A 20,103-nucleotide genomic window follows, 5' to 3' on the forward strand; every position below is an offset into this window, starting at 1 on the left:
AAAGGTTGAATATTCTCTTTGCTGTAAAGCAGTAAAGCAAAAAAGTCATCTAGCAGACATTATTTCATCAAAACAAATCCAGAATTTTTTTCAGCACATGCTGTTATTAAAAACAATGGTGAATTTCCTCTGAGCTCCCCAGGCGCAGCTCACAGCTGACTAATGCACACAGGTGATTTGTCTATTAATAAAAAAAATAATGGTCCGGCTTCGTGACAGAGAAAGAGGAACGTTTTAAAACGAGAGGCAGCGAGGGTGGAGGTCCGGTTTCCACCCGCTGTCTGAGTCATTTTGTGCCCACGTTGTAGCACAGGGGCTTCCCTCGTCAAGGAAAAATAACATAAGGAAGAAATGCCTTCTTTTTCCATTCTCCACCCTTTCCTGTCAAAAAAATGTAAGTAAAATTATTACTTCTGCTGTGACTCATCAGCCTTCCCCAAAACACTGGAAACGGATTGTGGTGGCGAAGCTGCGCTCGTTCCACTTACACACCATGAAATTTTAGAGCGATGGAAGTCACTTAACCCTAAAACAACCAAATGATTCTAGCGACTAAAACGACCAAGCGAGGTCCTGCAGGAACGCTTACTTTATATCCTGAAATTGTTGTAACGGCATTATGATTTTCAAGCATTTTTATGTATGAATATGAATGAACTGGCGACTCCGTAATACTTTTACTTTAATTTGATGTTGATCAAATTGTCATAAATATTTTAAATAATATGTACAGAATAAGTCAAAATATTTAAAAATACAGAAACATCTGAAAAATAGTCAGAACAAGATTCCTAGTTGTAGAATAATTACCAACAATTACAATAAAATCGTTTAAAAAAGCCTACATCTCCATGATGACAAATGAATCCATAAAACTAACATTAGATTGACAAATCCATGGCATGTACATGTTTACTATTGAAAATATCAGAATTGCACATATGATTCCACCTGATCACTTAAAGCTTAATGCATCACCAGCAACTAAAATATAGTAGACTCATCATACTCTTGAATGTTTTCTGGGTCTTATTGTTGTTAAAAGTCAGAAGGTTCTAATACAGAGACAACAAAAACTTGCTGATGTTTTGTTAAATCGTGCAGCAGGTTGTTTTTTCTGCATTGAGAAAAGAGGCAAAAAGAGTTTTCCAAAAGATTTCCTTTAATTGTTACAGCATGTGCGTAGTTTAGGTGAGACCTCCGCCCATCTGGTACGTGAACCAGGCAAACAAATACCAAAAACATTCAAAAGCACCATTTGTACCACACTGGGAAACTTCTGGGTGATGGATTCATGCTAATGGTCACACTCCGTCAAACAGCTTTAAAATGTGAGCAGTAAAATTCATGTCCAGGAGTTCAAAAGCTGAAACTCTAAAAAGTGGTCTATTCTGTCCTTTCTCTTCTTTTATGAAGATCAACCATTTTGCTGTGGGAAACGTTGGTAGCATGCTCGTGTGACTCATAGCTTAGCCTCGCAGCTCTTAAAAAAAGACGTTTCCTGTGGTGTTTCTGCTGCACGGTCCAACTTTCGTTTACAGCTACTGAGACATTTATTGTAAAGTTTTGTTTGGCACAACAACACTGTAACTTTAGAAGATCATCAACTCAGTTGCTCATAAACAATTTCGCTCTAAAATTACTGTTTTCTGCTCGTGTAATTAAAAAGCATCCTCCAAAAAGCGAGCTTAATGGATGTCAGGAGCTCTCCGAGCAAAAGTGCCGTGTAACATTTGAGGTTTAAAATGTGACTCATCTCAAATCTGGAAGAAATGAGCAGGGAAAGTTTTACTCTGCCCTCCAATTAGCATTTCAGTCTCAGTTAATCTTTAAATGTGAAACTCAAGACAAGTTGAAAAATAATAATCATCCCATCCATCCATTTTCTGCCGCTTTCTCCGTGTTCGGGTTGTAAGCAAAGAAGTCTAAGCAGAGACATTAGAGTAAATGTCATCAGCCACCACCTCCAGGTCTTCCAGGAAAAGAAGACCTCTTAATAAATATCACCTTTTAAAATTCCTATTATATAGTGTTGCATCTCTGCCGCTTTCTTTAAAGGAAACAAGAACAGGAAAAAAATGGTAGTGTACTAGCTAATACCACCTTTGTGCAAGAACTGAATGGGAGAAAGTTGTCTAGAAAAGCCACAGACGAGCTGTGAGCACAGTAACACAAGTCTAACTGATATGAAAGGAGATCTCTGTAGTTCGTATGACTCACTGTTTGCCCGTCTTGCCCTACAGATCTCAGATATTCAGGTGAACGGTCAGTCGGACGACATGACGGCCAAAGAGAAGCTGCTGCTGTGGTCTCAGAGGATGGTGGAGGGATACCAGGGCCTGCGCTGCGACAACTTCACCGGCAGCTGGAGGGATGGCAAGCTGTTCAACGCCATCATACACAAACACAGGTGAGCAGCATCCTCAGTGAGGTGTTTTGATTTTAACTCGGCCTTGCGTGAATAGAAATCATGGCCATTTGTAGCACAGAGGTGTTTTTCAAGCGTCACAGACACATTTTCTAGTTGGAAAGACTTGCCTGGACTTGGGGATCTTGTAACACCGCAGGCAGGAATTTTACATGTTTAACCTTTCGCATATTTCACGTTGTTGTTTCTTCCTTTATTTATCGGCATAGATCCAGGCAGCAATCCTAAATTCATATTTGAATTTGGCATTCGTGCAGTGTTGGACTTGTCAGGACACAAATATGGAACACTTACTATAAATCAAACATTAAGAGAAAAGTCAAGGGAGACTTCATTCATTATTTCATTCATTCATTCTGAATTCAGATATTTTGTAACTAAAAACATTTCCTTAAACTCCAGTATTTAACATTTATGAGTTACATCTAAATGCATGATTTTCAGCAAACTGTAACTTTATTAGTATAATTTCATTAGTTAAATTATGTATTTTTGTTTGCGTCTTTAATGCTATGATTTACTGGGACACTTAATTTAACTTGTGAGCTCTTATTAAGTCCACCTGTGCGTGCCTTGCTGTGAAGGAGGTACAATAACTGAAGCAGTAATAAACTGTCTCTTCAGATATTCTGTTATGATATCTTTACTTTTCTTTTTCCTTTTTTTGTGCATCGTTTTGCACATGCTGCTTGTGCTTGAGTCACAACTGAAGAATTTGTGTTGACAGATACCTTAACAGTTGGTGATTAAATACAGTAATTAACACTTGCACAGTAAATGCTTTTAAAAGCACTAAATTTTACTTTCAGGCACAATAAACAGCTTTTAAATAAGGTAGTTTAGGCTAAAATGTGTCAGACGCTGTACTGTACGGCATAAAAGGATGCTTTAAAAACCATCTGTGGTCAGTTTGTGCAAAGCTATTTAAGTTTCTATAAGAGTAGAAAAGACGTATATAAAAGGATATAATTGACCATGTGGCTTGCAGGAGTTTTTATTGGATGTAACATAACTTCCAAAGAAGCTTAATCAGATTTTCTGCTGTTCAACATGTCCCAAACAATCTCTGGTTCATCAAAATAAGGTTAAATAGAAAGTAATTCGGATGGAAATGCTTTATTTTGTTGTATGTATGAGTAAAAAATAGAACAAAATAAACCATTTGCTGCTGTTCAAAACTGTCACTATAAGAAGTGTCGTGACTTTAAGTGTACTACAGCTGCCGTTGTCCTTGTCAGTAAGGAAACTGGTGTTTAACAGCCACCCATCAAACCCGAAGGAGGTGACTATACGCTCGAAACATGTACTTTGGGTGGAGTGCCACTTTGATTCTGTTTGCACAAACCTCCAGCTCCTGCAGCACATGGCAGACAAAACAGCACACTATTAGAAAGTCGACTTGAGCTGGCATTATTCTGTGAAATAAGAGACAGAACGGGTGTATCATATTAAATTGAGGAAAAAAGGGCTGCCCTGGAGGTGGAGGCTTGGCAGGTTACAGCAAAACGCTAGCACTCGAACTCCTCTGCCACAGTTTCTTTCTTGGTAGAGGAAGAGAAGGATGTGCTGAGGACTGCAGTGAGGACTCTAAAAAAACAAAATAAGAAAACGGACAATAACTATTTGGATCCCAGCAGGAAGCGGCAAGACTGGAATTTCTAACTGGTTTCCATTGCGTCACGTTTTGGGTTTTTTTTTTAATTAGCTTCTGCTTTTGCAAAATCAAAGCTTGGAAACTTGGCTCTTACTACGATGCACAGCCTGAAGAGAAAGTTCCGCTCGAAGAGGCGTCTGAACAGCGCCTCCAGCAGCACGTTGGGCTCCCTCAGTGACCTGGATGAGCGGGTGATCATGTTCTGTGAGGATGTTCCCACCGAGAGCTCATTTGACTCGGGTCAAAGCTCGCACAGCTTATGTGCCCGCCCCAGTCGAGGCTCCCAGAGCGAGGAGCAGGAGCTAGGATCAGAGCGTCACGTCATGCACCTGAGCAGAGAAAGACACTCCTACAGACAGGCGCGCTATGGTGACAGAGAACCCCAAAAGGAGTACTACATACAGAGAGTTGTGGAAGTGTATGGAGAATTTACTGGATATTCTGTGTCCTTATGCAACCTTTCTCTCTGAAGTTTATTGGATTTTGATCCCTTAAGATGCTCTGAGCTTGTTCCCGCATGTTATTACATTGCGGTAAACTTCCTGGCAAAGTGCACAGAGAAAAAAAAACTGTCTGTGTTGTTTAATTTTAATCTTCATTGTGGTAGCAAGTCTTGTCTTTGCCTGCCCTTCATATTGTAATAGAGATACTAGACGTGACCAGCTAGCCTCCAGCAACTTGACTCATGAAATATGTAACTTGTATCATTTTAACCTGTCAATAGAGCTTCAGAGATTATTTATCAATTAGTGTTTTCATGAAAAAAATGGGATTATTAAATAGTTTTCAGAAGCATTTTTGCTGATATTTATACTGAAAACCGATATTTTTTGCACATTTTAGGGCATTTTTTATAATTTAACACTCAGATTAAGCCCAACCTTGTTAATTAACCTCATGTTTTCTTGCTGTCATCTATCATTTAAATCAAATCTGGATCAGCAGTAATAAAGTGTATTGCTCTGATTCCGCTCACTGTTCTTCCTGGCTGATTACTGCCTGCAGACCCTCTCTGATCGATATGAGTCAAGTGTACCGACAGTCCAACCAGCAGAACCTGGAGCAGGCCTTCAGCGTGGCAGAGAGAGAGCTGGGTGTCACCAGACTGCTGGACCCCGAAGGTGAGCACAGTCACCCTCAAACATTTAGTTTAGGGAACACTTAAGCATGAGTTTAGTCACTTTTAATTGTAGGCAAAGCGTTTTCCCTTTCCTTTAATTCTCCTGCCTGCACTGCTGTACGAGTGGAAATCTACGTATTAGCTGTTAATAGTTTGATATTTATATGCTGCAAAACGGGAACGAATACATGAGTGAGTGTTTTTGTGTTTTAATATTTCAGAGGTCCCACAAATAGACTTGGTATTCAAGTTGGTAGCTAAGGAACTTCAAGTCACCACTCATCCATCTTTTTCATTTCCCTGAAACATGACAGTTTTTTTCCGTCTTTGTTGCTCTGTACAGATGTCGATGTGCCCCATCCAGATGAGAAATCCATCATCACATATGTGTCCTCTCTGTATGATGCCATGCCCAGGGTACCAGACGTCCAGGATGGTGTCAAAGCCAATGTGAGCCCACCTTTTTGTCATCACTGATTAATTATTCAGCAGCAGAGGCAACATCTCGGGTGCCGCCTTTTATCTGCAGCAGTAAAATGCAAAATATAAATGCAATATTAAGAGTTATTCTTATTTAAATGCCCTGAGCTTGCATTATAGTCATTATAAGCTTGCATTTACTTATTATTATTATTATTATTATTATTATTATATGTAAAATACATAGAAATGATCATCCTGTTAATTTTGAAGTTGCAGCCTGAGAAATTTAGCACAAAAGAAATCACATGTGGACAATCTGGAAAACATCGGCATGTAATTATTTTGAACATCTGTGCTTCAGGAGCTGGAGCTGCGTTGGCAGGAGTACTATGAGCTGGTCACCATGCTGCTGCAGTGGATCAGACACCACATCCTCGTTTTTGAGGAGAGGAAGTTCCCCACCAGCTACGAAGAGATTGAGGTGACTAGATCGCGTCCTACAATCTGAAAGAATCAGTGTGACACAGATCAAGTAGCTGACGATCAACGTGTTTTTTGTTCTTTTGTTATTTACGTTTATCATCTGCAGGTTCTTTGGCGTCAGTTTCTGAAGTTCAAGGAAACGGAGCTTCCTGCCAAAGAGGCAGACAAGAACCGCTCCAAACACATCTTCAAGTCTTTTGAGGTGAGATTTCCCAGCAGAACAAAAATCAGCAGTCACAAAAAATATGAAGGGATGAAAGGCTAATATTTTAAATAGTTATCCCACCAAACCGCAGCACATAACAAATAGTCTTGGTTCCAAATACATTTCTATATTTGTAAACGACAGATAAAAAGAAGATAGATTTGCAAAAGCAAAGTGCAAAACAAATAGAAAATAGTGTCCATTTATTTGCAGTAATAAACTAAAATCCCACCTGTTTTTCCACGCTTACAAAAGTCACTAAAAAAATACATAAATTAAAGGACATCTTTCCAAATACTGCTATGTCCACGGCCCACTGAGCGTACCCCTTCAGTCTGAAAATCTTTTAAGGAAAATCTTCCCACCATCAATAAATTAGACCCAGTTTTATAAATGTTTATTTTTTCCCTGGAGCACAGAATTATCGCTTAAGATAAATAATCTGAGACTGAGCAGAATTTGAGGCCTTAAATGATCACAGATATTATCTTATGTTTTTTTGTATGTTGTTTGTTATCTTTCGCAGGGTGCGGTTCAGGCTGGTCAGGTCAAAGTGCCGCCAGGTTATCACCCTTTAGATGTGGAGAAGGAATGGGGTCGTCTGCATGTCGCCATCCTGGAGAGGGAGCGTCTCCTCAGGACTGAATTTGAGAGGTAACCAGGCTGTTATCCAAACCTCATCACATGCGCTGTGTTGCCAAAGCACAAAACGGCAGCAAAACCACAAAGCATGAGGAAACTGTTCCAGTTTGACCACGAGCATGACTCATCTCCTAATGATAACGTCCACTTTGGCAATAAAATTAAACTGAGTCGGCTTTGTGGATTAGTAAGTACAGATCATATTAGGGCAAACACATGATGGCTGTGTCGTCTCCATGGCAATAGCCTTAGACTAAATAGTCTCTCATAAAGTTGTCTAATCACAAGGAAGGGAGGGCACAGCTTCTAGTTTAGTTGTTTCAGATCATCTCTGCATTGCTGGGCACACACAGCTCAAAAAGGAGCAACAACATGGCTTTCATGCATCAGGGATATGCGTTAAAGTATTTATTCCGCCAGAAGACGGAGTGAGTGCTTTAATATATCCTTTCAAAGTTTTTCTTTTTTAAATTATTATTAACATTTTTACTTTTGAGAAAGAAGAGAAAGTATCCTGTAGGGAAATCCCTGCTTGTCAGTTTGCACTGTTTGAATTCTTTTCTGACCTCTGACCTTTCATCTTCCCTGCAGGCTGGAGCGACTTCAGAGGGTTGTCAGCAAGGTCCAGATGGAGTCAGGGGTGTGCGAGGAGCAGCTCAACCAGGTGGAGACTCTGCTGCAGACGGTGAGACACAAACTCTTAAGGACAGCCAATAAAAGCATCTTTGTGCAAATTATTTGCAGTAAAATAAAGAGATGTGAAAACTTGTCTGTTGAAGGATGTGAGGCTGATGAGCTCAGGGAAACCTGCAAAGCACACAGCAGAGATGGAGGCAGATCTGGAAAAAGCAGAAGGGATGATCCGCCTCCTCTTCAATGACGTTCAGCTGCTAAAAGATGGACGCCACCTTCAAGCTGAACAAATGTATCGCAGGTACAAAAGAAATCAAGCTCTACAGACATCATGGGATTTAATCAATTTAATTAGTCAATTTTTTCCTTTCTAATTACTTTAAATGTCAAACTAGTGAATCTTAGAACTTTACATTTTAAATTGATGAACGTTTTTTTCATCACATGTTTCTGTCTTTAGAGTTTATCGCCTCCATGAGCGGCTTGTAAACCTCCGTAGCGAGTACAATCTGCGCCTCAAGTCAGGTGTGACCATCACACAAATCCCCATGACGCAGATCCCCATGACCCAAGTCCACACGACCCAGGTCCACAGCGCCCAGGTCCTGCAGCAGGCCCCCGTGAGGGTGCGGCCCGAGCTGGATGAAGTCACGCTGCGCTACATCCAGGATCTGCTGAGCTGGGTGGAGGAAAACCAGCGACGGGTGGACGAAGGGCAGTGGGGCTCGGACCTTCCCAGCGTGGAGTCCCAGCTGGGCAGCCAACGAGGCCTCCATCAGTGTGTGGAGGAGTTCCGCTCCAAGATAGACAGAGCCAAGGCTGATGAGGTATGTTGGCACCAAGTATCTGCGACAGTGTTGTAGATGAGGCAGAGAGAGATTTAATCTCAGGAGGAAAATTGGTATTTGGCAGTAGAGCGTTAGCTTAGTGTCCACCTCTGAATCGCTGCACACATCCTGGATTTTTCCGGCAATTTGTGTAAAAGAATGAGATTTTGCAAAGAGGTGGATTTAACCTGGAAGCCTTATGTTTCATAAATGAGACACCAGCAATGACAAGCAAAAAACGTGTTGGGTAGTTATGAACTGAAATGTGGACTTTCTGTGGAAATTGTTGAACAGACTGAACTCTCATCAGTAGTTCTTCTTAATGATCTCTTTCTACGGCGTCTCTCATCTGTTCCAGAGTCAGATTTCACCTGCCAGCAAAGCTGCTTACCGTGACTATCTGGGAAAACTGGAGCTACAATACGGCAAGCTCCTGGTAAATACGAACGAGTCGCTAAAATCAAAAAACACTGTTGTCTTGTAGAGAGGTCAAACTCGACAGCTGTTTTCATTGAAGTTCAGAAACACCCTGAAAATTTCCCTTGATGTTTTAAATACCATCCAGTTTTCTTCCTAACCCTGCAAAAATGTTTCCTAACGTGTCACCATTACTGTAGAACTCCTCAAAGGCTCGCCTGCGCTACATGGACCAGCTTCATGCCTTTGTCACTGCAGCAACCAAAGAGCTGATGTGGCTGAATGAGAAAGAGGAAGAGGAGGTGAACTACGACTGGAGCGAGCGAAACACCAACATGGCAGCCAAGAAAGAAAACTACTCGGTACAGTAATACTGAGATGTTCTTGTGGGTTTCTCATTTCTTGTTATGACGATGGTACTGATATGATTGGTTGTCGTTTCTGTGGAGCAGGGTTTGATGAGAGAGTTGGAGCTCCGGGAGAAGAAAGTGAACGGTGTCCAGACCACAGGAGACAAACTGCTGAGGGACGGACACCCAGCCAAGAAGACCATCGAGGTGGGACGCTGAGCACATGTTGTTGAACTTTAAATATAAATTATTATTTTCTTCTCATATGTGCTTTTTCTTCTCTCCCCTTCCATCCTTCCTCTTCCTCAGGCCTTCACTGGAGCCCTGCAGACTCAGTGGAGTTGGATCCTCCAGCTGTGCTGCTGCATTGAAACTCACCTGAAAGAAAACACTGCCTACTATCAGGTATGATTATCAGCATGACAAGGTATCCACACTTAAAGACTGCTCTCCGCATGTCTGGCGAGTTAGCTGGCCGTCACTAAATCTGTCCCTTTCTGCAGGTTTTTAATGTGTTTTAAACCACTGCAGCTTAATTGGTCTACTTTTCTCTCGATCCAGTTCTTCTCTGACGTGAAGGAGGCAGAGGAGAAGATTAAAAAGATCCAAGACACTATGAAGAGGAAGTACACCTGCGACCGCACCATCACGGTCACACGGCTGGAAGATCTGCTTCAGGATGCAGCTGTGGGTTTATTCACCAGTGTTTTGCTCCTTTAAGCTCATCCAGAAACTGTGAACTGGCAAACAAATCCACACCGTTAAAGCAGCATGAAATATTTACTCTTCTGTTTGTGGGAGCTTCGTTTTAGGCGGCATGTCTTTGAATTATTGAATTAGAGTTTGAGAATTTTATGTGCTCTTCCCAGGATGAGAAAGAGCAACTGAATGAGTTCAAAACTCACCTGGAAGGCCTGAAGCGGAGAGCCAAGACCATCGTCCAGCTGAAACCACGTAACCCTGCTACTCCGATAAAGGGAAAACTGCCCGTCCAGGCTGTTTGTGACTTCAAGCAGATGGAGGTAAGCCATAGACTTCCTAAGTTGTTTATGGTGAGTGTGAAATTCTTAATTGAGTTTCAACTTGTGTCCTGCTTTGGTTCACTTCTATTACGCTGAAAGGACATAACATTAAAAAAAATATACAGTAAAATCTAGCCAGTTATGAGCTGCTGTTTTCATCTTCTTCCAGATCACAGTCCACAGAGGCGATGAATGCGCTCTGCTGAATAACTCGCAGCCCTACAAGTGGAAGGTGCTGAATGATAAAGGCAACGAGGCGTCTGTCCCATCTATCTGCTTCCTGATTCCACCCACCAACAGGGACGCTGTGAACAGTGTTGCCGGGTGAGTCAAAGAACACCCGGCTGAATTTGTAACGCATGCGCACGTTTGTGTGTGCACACACTGGAGACTAACCTCCACCTCACGTTCTTCAGGCTGGACGGAAACCTCCAGAGGCTGCAGAACATGTGGCAGACGCTGTTTGTGGACATGAAGAGCCTGCTGTCCTGGCAGTACCTGATGAGAGACATCCACATCATTAAAAGCTGGAACATCAGCATGGTAACAGCACAATGTGAAACCTTTCGGAAAATAGTTTTTGGTGGTATCAATGAAAGCAGGGCTGAAATGACTGCTGTTGGGGTGCATTTTACCTCATGTTGCAATAACATTAGATTTATGCCTGTGAGGCAGAAAAACTCTAATGGGGCTAATAATAGACAGCAAAACTTCAAAGATTACTCAGCTGCACATGTTATGCAGAAATGGAAGTGCGAACTGTGTCTAGATGGTATCTGAGGATACGTGGAAGGATATCTGGGTAAGACAGATTAAGATTAACTCAAGATCCTGTCAGTAGATCTGCTGAACAGAACAGTACACATTAGTTATTCTCTAGTATATCAATTTGCTGTCAAAACAGTTCATAAAAACTTCCCCCCAAAATATTGATAGGTAACGATTATGCATGTGCAGATTTGTTGTTACGATCAATTGATTTTTCTTCAAAAACATTATGAAACATTATTTTTACTTGGTTTATAGTTGATAATTGCACTCTCCTCGGTACTGTACATACAGACACAGCTTTCTATTGAACTGCTGTTTTCATAATGTTTGATATCAGCCACCATCCTTGTTACCACTGTAGTTTAAGACGCTGAGGGTGGAGGAGTACCGACTAGCACTGAGGAACCTGGAGCAGCACTATCAGGACTTCCTGAGAGACAGCCAGGACTCCCAGATGTTTGGGGCTGAGGATCGTATGCAGGTGGAGTCCAACTACAACCTAGCCAACCAGCACTACAACACAATGGTCAGCTCTGCAGAGCAAGGTTTGCACAGTTTCTTTCTGAAACATCAGTTTCTTTTATCACCTCAGCATTTCCTGAAACATTTTCATGTCTGTGTTCTGTTTACATATTTTTAAAAAAATCATTTCTCATTTGCACGAGTTGTGTTTCAGTCATTTGTGTGTAAGTTGACTGTTGCATTCACATTTCAGACTATGTGCCACCCAGAGCAGGTAAGGTGTTTCCAATAAAGTGGCCGATGTGCGCTAGGAGCTTTTGAATGGCTGAGAGCTGTTGTTCTGTCATGTTTCATTTCATGCTTCACCTCAATCAACTTAATCATCCTCATAGATTCTGGGAATCCCTCCTAACATCACTTATCAATGCATTCCTGTCTCTGTGCATGGATTTTAATGGCAGCTGATCCCCACTATTAATCAACGAATGGAAAAAGCACTTAATTGATCAAATTAACACATATGAAATATAGCCAACATGGAACAATTAATGCATGAAGAAGTACATTCAGTTTGCAGATCATGGAAAATTCTAATCTAGCTTAATGAGATTTATGATTTTTTGAGAAATCAGAATTTTTTTTTTATTCTTAGGAGATTAAATTGGTTAACAAAAATTTAACCATCCAGAGAAACACAGGCAATTCTGTGAAATAACTGCTTTAACTTTTAGGATCCTGAAACTAATACTGCACCTCTTACAGTTAGTTCAAATTCTTAAATTGCTAAAAATGGCTTATATAAAGAGATTTAGTCGTCTTTTAAATACATATAAAATCCAATATGTGTTGTTCCAACTAGGAGAGCAAGACGAGACTGTGTGCAAAACCTACCTGACGAAGATCAAGGACCTTCGGCTGAGGCTGGAAGGCTGCGAGAATCGAACGGTGACGCGTCTCCGCCAGCCTGTCGACAAGGAACCACTGAAAGCCTGCGCCCTGAAGACGGCAGAGCAAATGGTGCAAAACACAAAGATGAATGCAGAAATAAATATGAGTAAACAATAAGTGGTCGTCTAGCAAGTTATCTTCCTGTTTGTTTGTAACAGAAAGTGCAGTCTGAGCTGGAGGGCTTGAAGAACGACTTGAGCTCCATTGCTGAAAAGACCGAGGAGGTTCTGGCTTCTCCTCAGCAGTCCAGCTCCGCCCCGATGCTGCGCTCTGAACTGGACATGACTCTGAAGAAGATGGATCATGTTTACGGCCTCTCCTCGGTCTACCTGGACAAGTGAGGCTTAGCGATTCTCCCAAGAACTTGCTGATGGATTTTAAGCCACAGCTATGTGTTTGCGTTTTTTTGCTGTTCCTAAAGTGCGAACATCTTGTTTTCAGGCTGAAGACGATCGATGTCGTGATCAGAAACACTAAAGATGCAGAAGACACGCTGAAGAGTTACGAGACTCGTCTGCGCGACGTCAGTAAAGTTCCTGGTGATGAGAAGGAAGTGGAGGATCAGCGCAGTCAGCTGAAGGTATCAAGATGTTTCTGCATTTTCCAGGTTTGTTTCTGTGTCAGACTGCTTCATTTTTGTGGTAATTTTGCTGTTTTCTGTGTGCAGTCCATGCGTGCCGAAGCAGAGGCCAACCAGGTGATATTCGACCGCCTGCAGGACGAGCTTAGGAGGGCGACGGCTATGAATGACAAAATGACGAGGATTCACAGCGAGCGCGATGCTGATCTGGAGCATTACCGTCAACTGGTCGGAAGCCTCCTGGAGCGGTGGCAAGCTGTGTTTGCACAGATGGACCTGAGGCAGCGGGAGCTCGGCCTCCTGGGGCGCAACATGAACTCCTACCGCGAAAGTTACGAGTGGCTCATCCGCTGGCTCGAAGAAGCGAAGCAGAGGCAGGAGAAAATTCAGGCTGTGCCAATCGGGGACAGCAAGGCTCTCAGGGAGCAGCTGGCACAGGAGAAGGTATTGTAAAGGGAAAGAATAAGTTGTGTGGGGCAAAGCGTAGAAGAGTCATCATGCCCTCTGGTGTTCACTGGGGTGTCACAAAAAAATAAAAAAATTCACTCCACTTATATTTTTGACTCCCCTGGTGTGAATCATGCTTGGTTTGTGAAGTATGCACTGAAATAGTTTCTAATCATGATATATTCTCTGTTTTAAATCATATTTACAGAAACTCCTGGGAGAAATTGAGAAAAACAAGGAGGAGGTTGAAAATTGCCAGAAAAATGCAAAGGCTTATATCGACTCTGTCAAAGTAAATACTGAAAATTTTCAACTTTTAAAAAAATAAAAGTTTGCTGCTTAACTTAACATTAATTTTTCCCCCTTCTTGTTGTCAGGACTACGAGTTCCAGATTTTGACCTACAAAGCCCTCCAGGATCCCATAGCATCTCCTCTGAAAAAGCCCAAAATGGAGTGTGCATCCGATAACATCATTCAGGAGGTAGGCCTTACAAACACAGCTGTTGAGCTGCCAGCAGTAGGTGGACCAGGTGTTCCACTTCATGTGGACTGAACAGCGTGTTTATTTCTTATTCCTCGTCCAACATATCGGGACATGTTTTGATTGACTCTAGCTTTCAACAGTCAGACACAGCAGGACCAACAGTTTTTGAACAGTCTGGCTGTGAAGGAAGTAGGGGAAGCTTTCATGATGGTTAACCTGTCACTGTGTTTAGCTGCCAACAGGAAAAATCTGTGCAAATCTCAGCAGAACATGATGGAAACTAACAGAAGGGAAACTAAATGCAGCTTCAATAAAGATCTATAAGCTGCTTGTATTTAATTATGTTGAAGAAGACTGTTAATCAGGCATATTTGTTCTTTAAACATGAAACTAACTCAATGATTATCCCGAAATTGTCACCTCTGCCCATTTTGGCATTTTGGGAATACATTCTGCTTTCTCCTCACATTAAAAGTCAAGAGGAGAGCATCGCATATGAGGATATATGACTAAAAAAAGAATAATCATTCATTCGATTTAGTGAAGTGAATTTTACTTTGTTTTTTTCAGTATGTTACGCTGAGAACACGCTACAGTGAGCTGTTGACTCTCACCAGTCAGTACATCAAATTCATCACAGACACACAGCGCCGCCTGGAGGAAGAAGAGGTAAGTGTGCACACTCAGTAGACACAACAGTGCAGTTAAGTCCTCACTAATGTAATGTATGGCAAATCGTTTTCCATCAAACAGCATCAAAATTGTGTGTCTGTTACCAAGAGTGCAGACATAATTTTAGGCATACAGTGCTGAAGCAAACAATTTCATCCTACTGTTACCGCACATCACATCCCCACTACGCTATATGTCTCTCATTCCCCGACACTATGTGTATTTAGCCAAATCATTTCACACGATCTGTAAACATGACTGTGATTTGGCCCTGAATTCAGTCACATTTTCAAACTGCTCAACTGCTTTTCCAACAATTTAAATTTGATAATCACTTCTTCATTTCTTCCTGAAACCCCCCACACTCGTATTTTAAAGGCTTCAGGCTTCCTACCTTCTCAGATGCATTATTTTAAAATTTACCTTTGCTTCCCCTCCCCGCCCTTTTTTCTTCCTTTCTAACTTTCTGTTTTGTTTGATCCCTTTGACCTGCTCGCCAGTGCTTTGTCATGATGAGTATTAATCACGTGCTTAAGAGATGAATTAACCCCAAAGCACCAGGTATTTAAAAACAATCCTCTCAGCCCATTTCATTCGTCTTCACGTCAGATTCGTGTCTGTAGTGAAGGGAAGGTTCACGCGTATTTGGAAATCTTTCATTATTGACGGTGTTCTTGGTTCAGTAATAACTTAGGAACTTTAATTTCTCTGGCTGAGCATCAGCTTACTGTAAGATGTTGGTTTTGGAAGTCTAGATATTGTCATTTAATGAGATTTGCAAGCTATTATAATTGTTTCTCTTGCCTTAATAAATCAAATTATAATGTAGCTGATTGTTGACGGTACTGTTTAGCACCACAGCAAATTAAGATTTCACATTCTGATTAGCCTTTAGATTTTTAAAATCCCTGAATGGGAGCGGTGTTTTCACACGTCCAAAACTCAAAGATTAGTTTTAAAGAGAAAGACAAGCAGCAAAGCCAGTCAATTTTTTTTTTTGTTGTTGTTTATTTTACTACTTGTTGTGCCCGATAAATCTGCCAAATCAAACACGCAGAGCTAGCTGCTGTGGCAGCCCCTTATGAACAAGGGAGCTTGATAAATGACAGTTGAGTGATTGCTTCTAATGATTTCCTCTAGCAAATAAAATGTGGAAACTATGTTCTATTACAAAAGAAATCAGCTCCTCTCTCAAACCAGACGTCAGTTTAAAGGTCAATGTGACAGGTTTCTAAAGTGTTGAACCTTCCTTGTAGGTATCAGTCACCACAACAACACCTTCTTATCTAACAGAACTCATCTCAGACTTGAGGGATCTTGGATTTGTGTCGTGTCACGTGCATTTAAATCCAAGCTTGCTGTGTTAAATGTTACATGAAGTCATGCTGTGTTTGCTGCATCACTACGCTCGATGTTCTTTTCATCCCGATTGCTGCAAAAATATATATGTTTGATTATTTAATCTGCACTCGGCACTTTTTGCATGCTGCTAATTATTTATCATTTGCCTATTTTCTTTCCTATTATTTTACACTTTTCAATAAACCTATTTATGTTAAGAAAATCAATGAGTGGTGGAGAGAAATGTATAAAATTGTGACTGAATTAAATTCTAGCGATTACATATCCAAGTTTTTCACTAAAATACATCACCAGCAACAAAACCTCCACACCTTCAAAATATTAACACTGTGATGAGTTCACTTGTAAACAGAATTTGCAGTTGTTTTTACCAACTCCACAATAATAATGACCGTATAATATTACCAGACTTTTTACACAGATTATGCATGAAAGCAACTTGTAGTGTTGTCCGGTGTTGTGAAGTAAAGTGTCATACATTGTGTGCCATACGTTAAATGAACGTGAAAAGCATTTCCCAATGCAGAATTATCTCTCCAGTTAAAAATCTGTGTTGTGTATATTTAGCCATAACTATCCCTATAGTTGTATTTTATAATCTAAAACCTCTAACATGCAGCTCCCTTCACTCTTTTATTAATGCAGAAAGCTTCTGAAAAAGTTAAAGAAGCGGAGAGGAAACGGATGGCAGAGATGCAGGCGGAATTAGATAAGCAGAAACAGTTGGCTGAAGCTCACGCTAAGTCTGTGGCCAAAGCAGAGAAAGAGGCCGAGGAGCTGAAGTTAAAGATGAAGGAAGAGGCCAATAAGAGACAAGACGTTGCAGTGGATGCTGAAAAACAGAAGCAAAACATTCAGCAGGAGCTGCATCAGCTGAAGAGTCTGTCAGAGCAGGAGATCAAGTCCAAGAGTCAGCAGCTGGAAGAGGCGCTCATCAGTCGTACCAAGATCGAGGAAGAAATCCACATAATTAGGATTCAGTTGGAGGCAACAATGAAACAGAAGGGCACAGCTGAGACTGAGTTACAGCAGCTCAGAGACAAAGCTGCTGAAGCTGAGAAGCTCAGGAAGGCTGCTCAAGACGAGGCGGAAAGGCTTCGCAAACAGGTGACTGAGGAGACTCAGAAAAAGAAAAATGCTGAAGATGAGCTAAAGCGTAAATCTGAAGCCGAAAAAGAGGCAGCCAAACAAAAGCAGAAAGCACTGGATGACCTGCAGAAATTTAAACTACAAGCCGAAGAGGCAGAGAGGCGCATGAAACAGGCTGAGGAGGAAAAACTGAGGCAGATTAAAGTTGTAGAAGAGGTGGCACAGAAGTCTGCTGCCACACAGTTGCAAACCAAAGCTATGTCATTCAATGAACAGGCAACAAAACTGGAAGAATCCCTCAAGAAAGAGCAGGGAACTGTTCTTCAGCTACAGGAGGAAGCCGAAAAACTCAGGAAACAACAAGAAGAAGCTAACAAAGCCAGGGAGCAAGCAGAGAAAGAGCTGGAAACATGGAGACAGAAAGCCAATGAAGCCCTCCGCTTGAGGCTACAAGCTGAGGAGGAAGCTCAAAAGAAGAGTCAGGCTCAAGAGGAAGCAGAGAGGCAGAAGGTTGAAGCAGAGCGAGATGCCAAGAAAAGGGCTAAAGCTGAAGATGCTGCACTTAAACAGAAGGAGAATGCAGAAACGGAGCTGGAAAAACAGAGGAAATTTGCTGAACAGATAGCCCAACAAAAACTTTCTGCAGAGCAAGAATGCATACGCTTAAAGGCCGACTTTGAACACGCTGAGCAGCAGAGGGGTCTGTTGGATAGTGAGCTCCAGCGTTTGAAGAACGAGGTGAATGCTGCAGAAAAACAGAGAAAACAGCTCGAAGACGAACTGGCTAAAGTCAGAAGTGAAATGGACGCTCTGCTACAGATGAAGACTGAAGCTGAGAAGGTGACACTGTCAAACACAGAAAAGAGCAAACAGCTTCTTGAGTCTGAAGCGCAGAAAATGAAACAACTGGCTGAGGAAGCTGCTAGACTGAGATCAGTCGCCGAAGAGGCGAAGAAGCAGAGGCAGACTGCAGAAGATGAGGCAGCCCAGCAAAGAGCTGAGGCGGAAAAAATCCTTAAGGAAAAACTGTCTGCTATCAATGAGGCAACTCGGCTAAAGACTGAAGCGGAAATCGCCCTCAAAGCTAAAGAAGCAGAGAATGAAAGACTAAAGAGAAAAGCTGAGGAGGAAGCTTATCAAAGAAAGCTGCTGGAGGACCAAGCTGCTCAGCATAAGCTAGAGATTGAGGAGAAAATCACACACCTTAAGAGCTCATCTGACTCTGAGCTGGTGAGACAAAAAACTATTGTGGAAGAAACTTTGAGGCAAAAGAAGGTGGTCGAAGAGGAGATTCATATCATCAGAATCAACTTTGAGAAAGCCTCAAAAGAGAAGTCAGATCTAGAGGGTGAATTAAAGAAACTGAAGTATCTTGCAGATGAGACTGAGAAGAGCAAACTTAAGGCTGAAAAAGAGGCAGACAAACTAAAAAAGCTTGCTGCAGAGGAAGAGAAGAAGAGGAAAGAGGCTGAGGAGAAGGTGAAGAGGATAACTGCAGCCGAAGAGGAGGCAGCTCGTCAATGCAAAGCTGCTCAGGAGGAAGTCGAACGCCTCAAAAAGAACGCAGAAGAAGCGAATAAGCAGAAAGAGCAAGCTGAGAAAGAGGCAGAAAAGCAGGTCATTGTAGCCAAAGAGGCAGCACAAAAATGCAGTGCCGCAGAGCAGAAAACTCAAGATGTTCTCAGTAAGAATAAAGAAGATAGCCTTGCTCAGGAGAAGCTTAAAGACGAATTCAAAAATGCTAAGAAACTTGCAGAAGCTGCTCAGAAAGCCAAAGAGAAAGCTGAGAAAGAGGCTGCCTTGCTCCGCCAAAAAGCAGAAGAAGCTGAAAAGCTGAAGAAAGCTGCAGAAGAAGAAGCCGCTAAACAGGCCAAAGCTCAGAAGGATGCAGAGAAACTGAGAAAAGAAGCAGAGGAAGAGGCCTCTAAGCGAGCTGCAGCTGAGCAAGCAGCACTAAAGCAGAAGCAGCAGGCTGATGCAGAGATGGCCAAGCACAAAAAAGAGGCAGAACAAGCACTTACACAGAAGTCGCAGGTGGAGAAGGAACTGACACTGGTTAAACTTCAGCTGGATGAAACTGATAAGCAGAAGAAGGTGTTGGATGAAGAGCTTCAGCGAGTTAAAGGTGAAGTAAATGACGCTGTCAAGCAAAAGGCACAGGTGGAGGATGAGTTGTCGAAAGTCAAGATCCAGATGGAAGAACTCCTGAAGCTTAAGCTCAAAATTGAGGAAGAAAACCGGCGCCTGATGAAGAAGGACAAAGACAGTACACAGAAATTACTTGCAGAGGAAGCAGAGAAAATGAAGAGCCTTGCAGAGGAAGCTGCTAGACTCAGCGTGGAAGCTGAAGAAGCTGCCAGACAAAGGCAGATTGCTGAATCTGACTTGGCTGAACAGAGGGCACTTGCAGAGAAAATGCTAAAAGAGAAAATGCAGGCCATCCAAGAGGCTACAAAACTAAAAGCTGAAGCAGAGGAACTCCAGAAACAGAAGGACCAGGCACAGGAAAAAGCTAAAAAACTTTTGGAGGACAAACAACAGATCCAACAGCGCCTTGATAAGGAGACAGAGGATTTCCAGAAATCCCTGGAAGCCGAGCGAAAGAGGCAGTTTGAAGTTGCAGCTGAAGCAGAGAAACTGAAAGTGAAGGTGAAAGAGCTCAGCGATGCTCAAGCTAAAGCTGAAACGGAGGCAAAGAAATTCAAGAAGCAAGCCGACGAAGCAAAAACTCGTCTCCAACAGACTGAAAAACAAACGACAGAAATCGTTGTGCAGAAGTTGGAGACACAGAGGCTACAGAGCACGAGAGAAGCTGATGACCTGAAGAAAGCCCTAGCAGACCTTGAAAAGGAGAAAGAGAAACTGAAAAAGGATGCAGAGGAGCTTCAGAAGAAATCTAAAGAGGTATTGTGGCCTGTATTAACACTGCTATTCAGTTTAAAGACGCTTATAGTTAATATTGTCCTGTTAAACATGTAAGTGACAGTAGAGTGTTTGTGTTAGCATGCTTAAATACATTACAGAAGGATATAGTAGCAGTACAATATGTGTGTGTGTGTTTTTTTTTAAGGGGCTGAATTTTG

General features: G+C 41.9%; 1 protein-coding gene across 25 annotated transcripts in view; it reads left to right on the forward strand.

Moving 5' to 3' along the window:
• pleca (plectin a) overlaps positions 1-20,103 on the forward strand; it is a 105,178-nt gene that overhangs the window by 77,026 nt on the left and 8,049 nt on the right. For 21 of the 25 annotated variants that reach the window (XM_076879004.1, XM_012924120.4, XM_024798406.2 and 18 more), the window contains 27 exons: positions 2,244-2,410; positions 5,088-5,203; positions 5,546-5,652; positions 5,987-6,106; positions 6,215-6,310; positions 6,840-6,967; positions 7,547-7,640; positions 7,735-7,889; positions 8,049-8,415; positions 8,774-8,851; positions 9,033-9,194; positions 9,285-9,389; positions 9,492-9,587; positions 9,744-9,869; positions 10,052-10,204; positions 10,374-10,528; positions 10,621-10,747; positions 11,337-11,520; positions 11,691-11,711; positions 12,297-12,454; positions 12,544-12,722; positions 12,827-12,965; positions 13,053-13,409; positions 13,621-13,704; positions 13,790-13,894; positions 14,468-14,566; positions 16,577-19,924. In XM_076879004.1, coding sequence (XP_076735119.1) covers positions 2,244-2,410; positions 5,088-5,203; positions 5,546-5,652; positions 5,987-6,106; positions 6,215-6,310; positions 6,840-6,967; positions 7,547-7,640; positions 7,735-7,889; positions 8,049-8,415; positions 8,774-8,851; positions 9,033-9,194; positions 9,285-9,389; positions 9,492-9,587; positions 9,744-9,869; positions 10,052-10,204; positions 10,374-10,528; positions 10,621-10,747; positions 11,337-11,520; positions 11,691-11,711; positions 12,297-12,454; positions 12,544-12,722; positions 12,827-12,965; positions 13,053-13,409; positions 13,621-13,704; positions 13,790-13,894; positions 14,468-14,566; positions 16,577-19,924 — 7,026 coding nt within the window. The remainder of the gene's footprint in view (positions 1-2,243; positions 2,411-5,087; positions 5,204-5,545; positions 5,653-5,986; positions 6,107-6,214; positions 6,311-6,839; positions 6,968-7,546; positions 7,641-7,734; positions 7,890-8,048; positions 8,416-8,773; positions 8,852-9,032; positions 9,195-9,284; positions 9,390-9,491; positions 9,588-9,743; positions 9,870-10,051; positions 10,205-10,373; positions 10,529-10,620; positions 10,748-11,336; positions 11,521-11,690; positions 11,712-12,296; positions 12,455-12,543; positions 12,723-12,826; positions 12,966-13,052; positions 13,410-13,620; positions 13,705-13,789; positions 13,895-14,467; positions 14,567-16,576; positions 19,925-20,103) is intronic. The other 4 variants (XM_012924121.4, XM_023154088.3, XM_023154089.3 and 1 more) reach the window with 1 other exon arrangement.

This window comes from Maylandia zebra, linkage group LG22 (genome assembly GCF_041146795.1).
Source record: "Maylandia zebra isolate NMK-2024a linkage group LG22, Mzebra_GT3a, whole genome shotgun sequence".
Taxonomy (NCBI): Eukaryota; Metazoa; Chordata; class Actinopteri; order Cichliformes; family Cichlidae; genus Maylandia; species Maylandia zebra.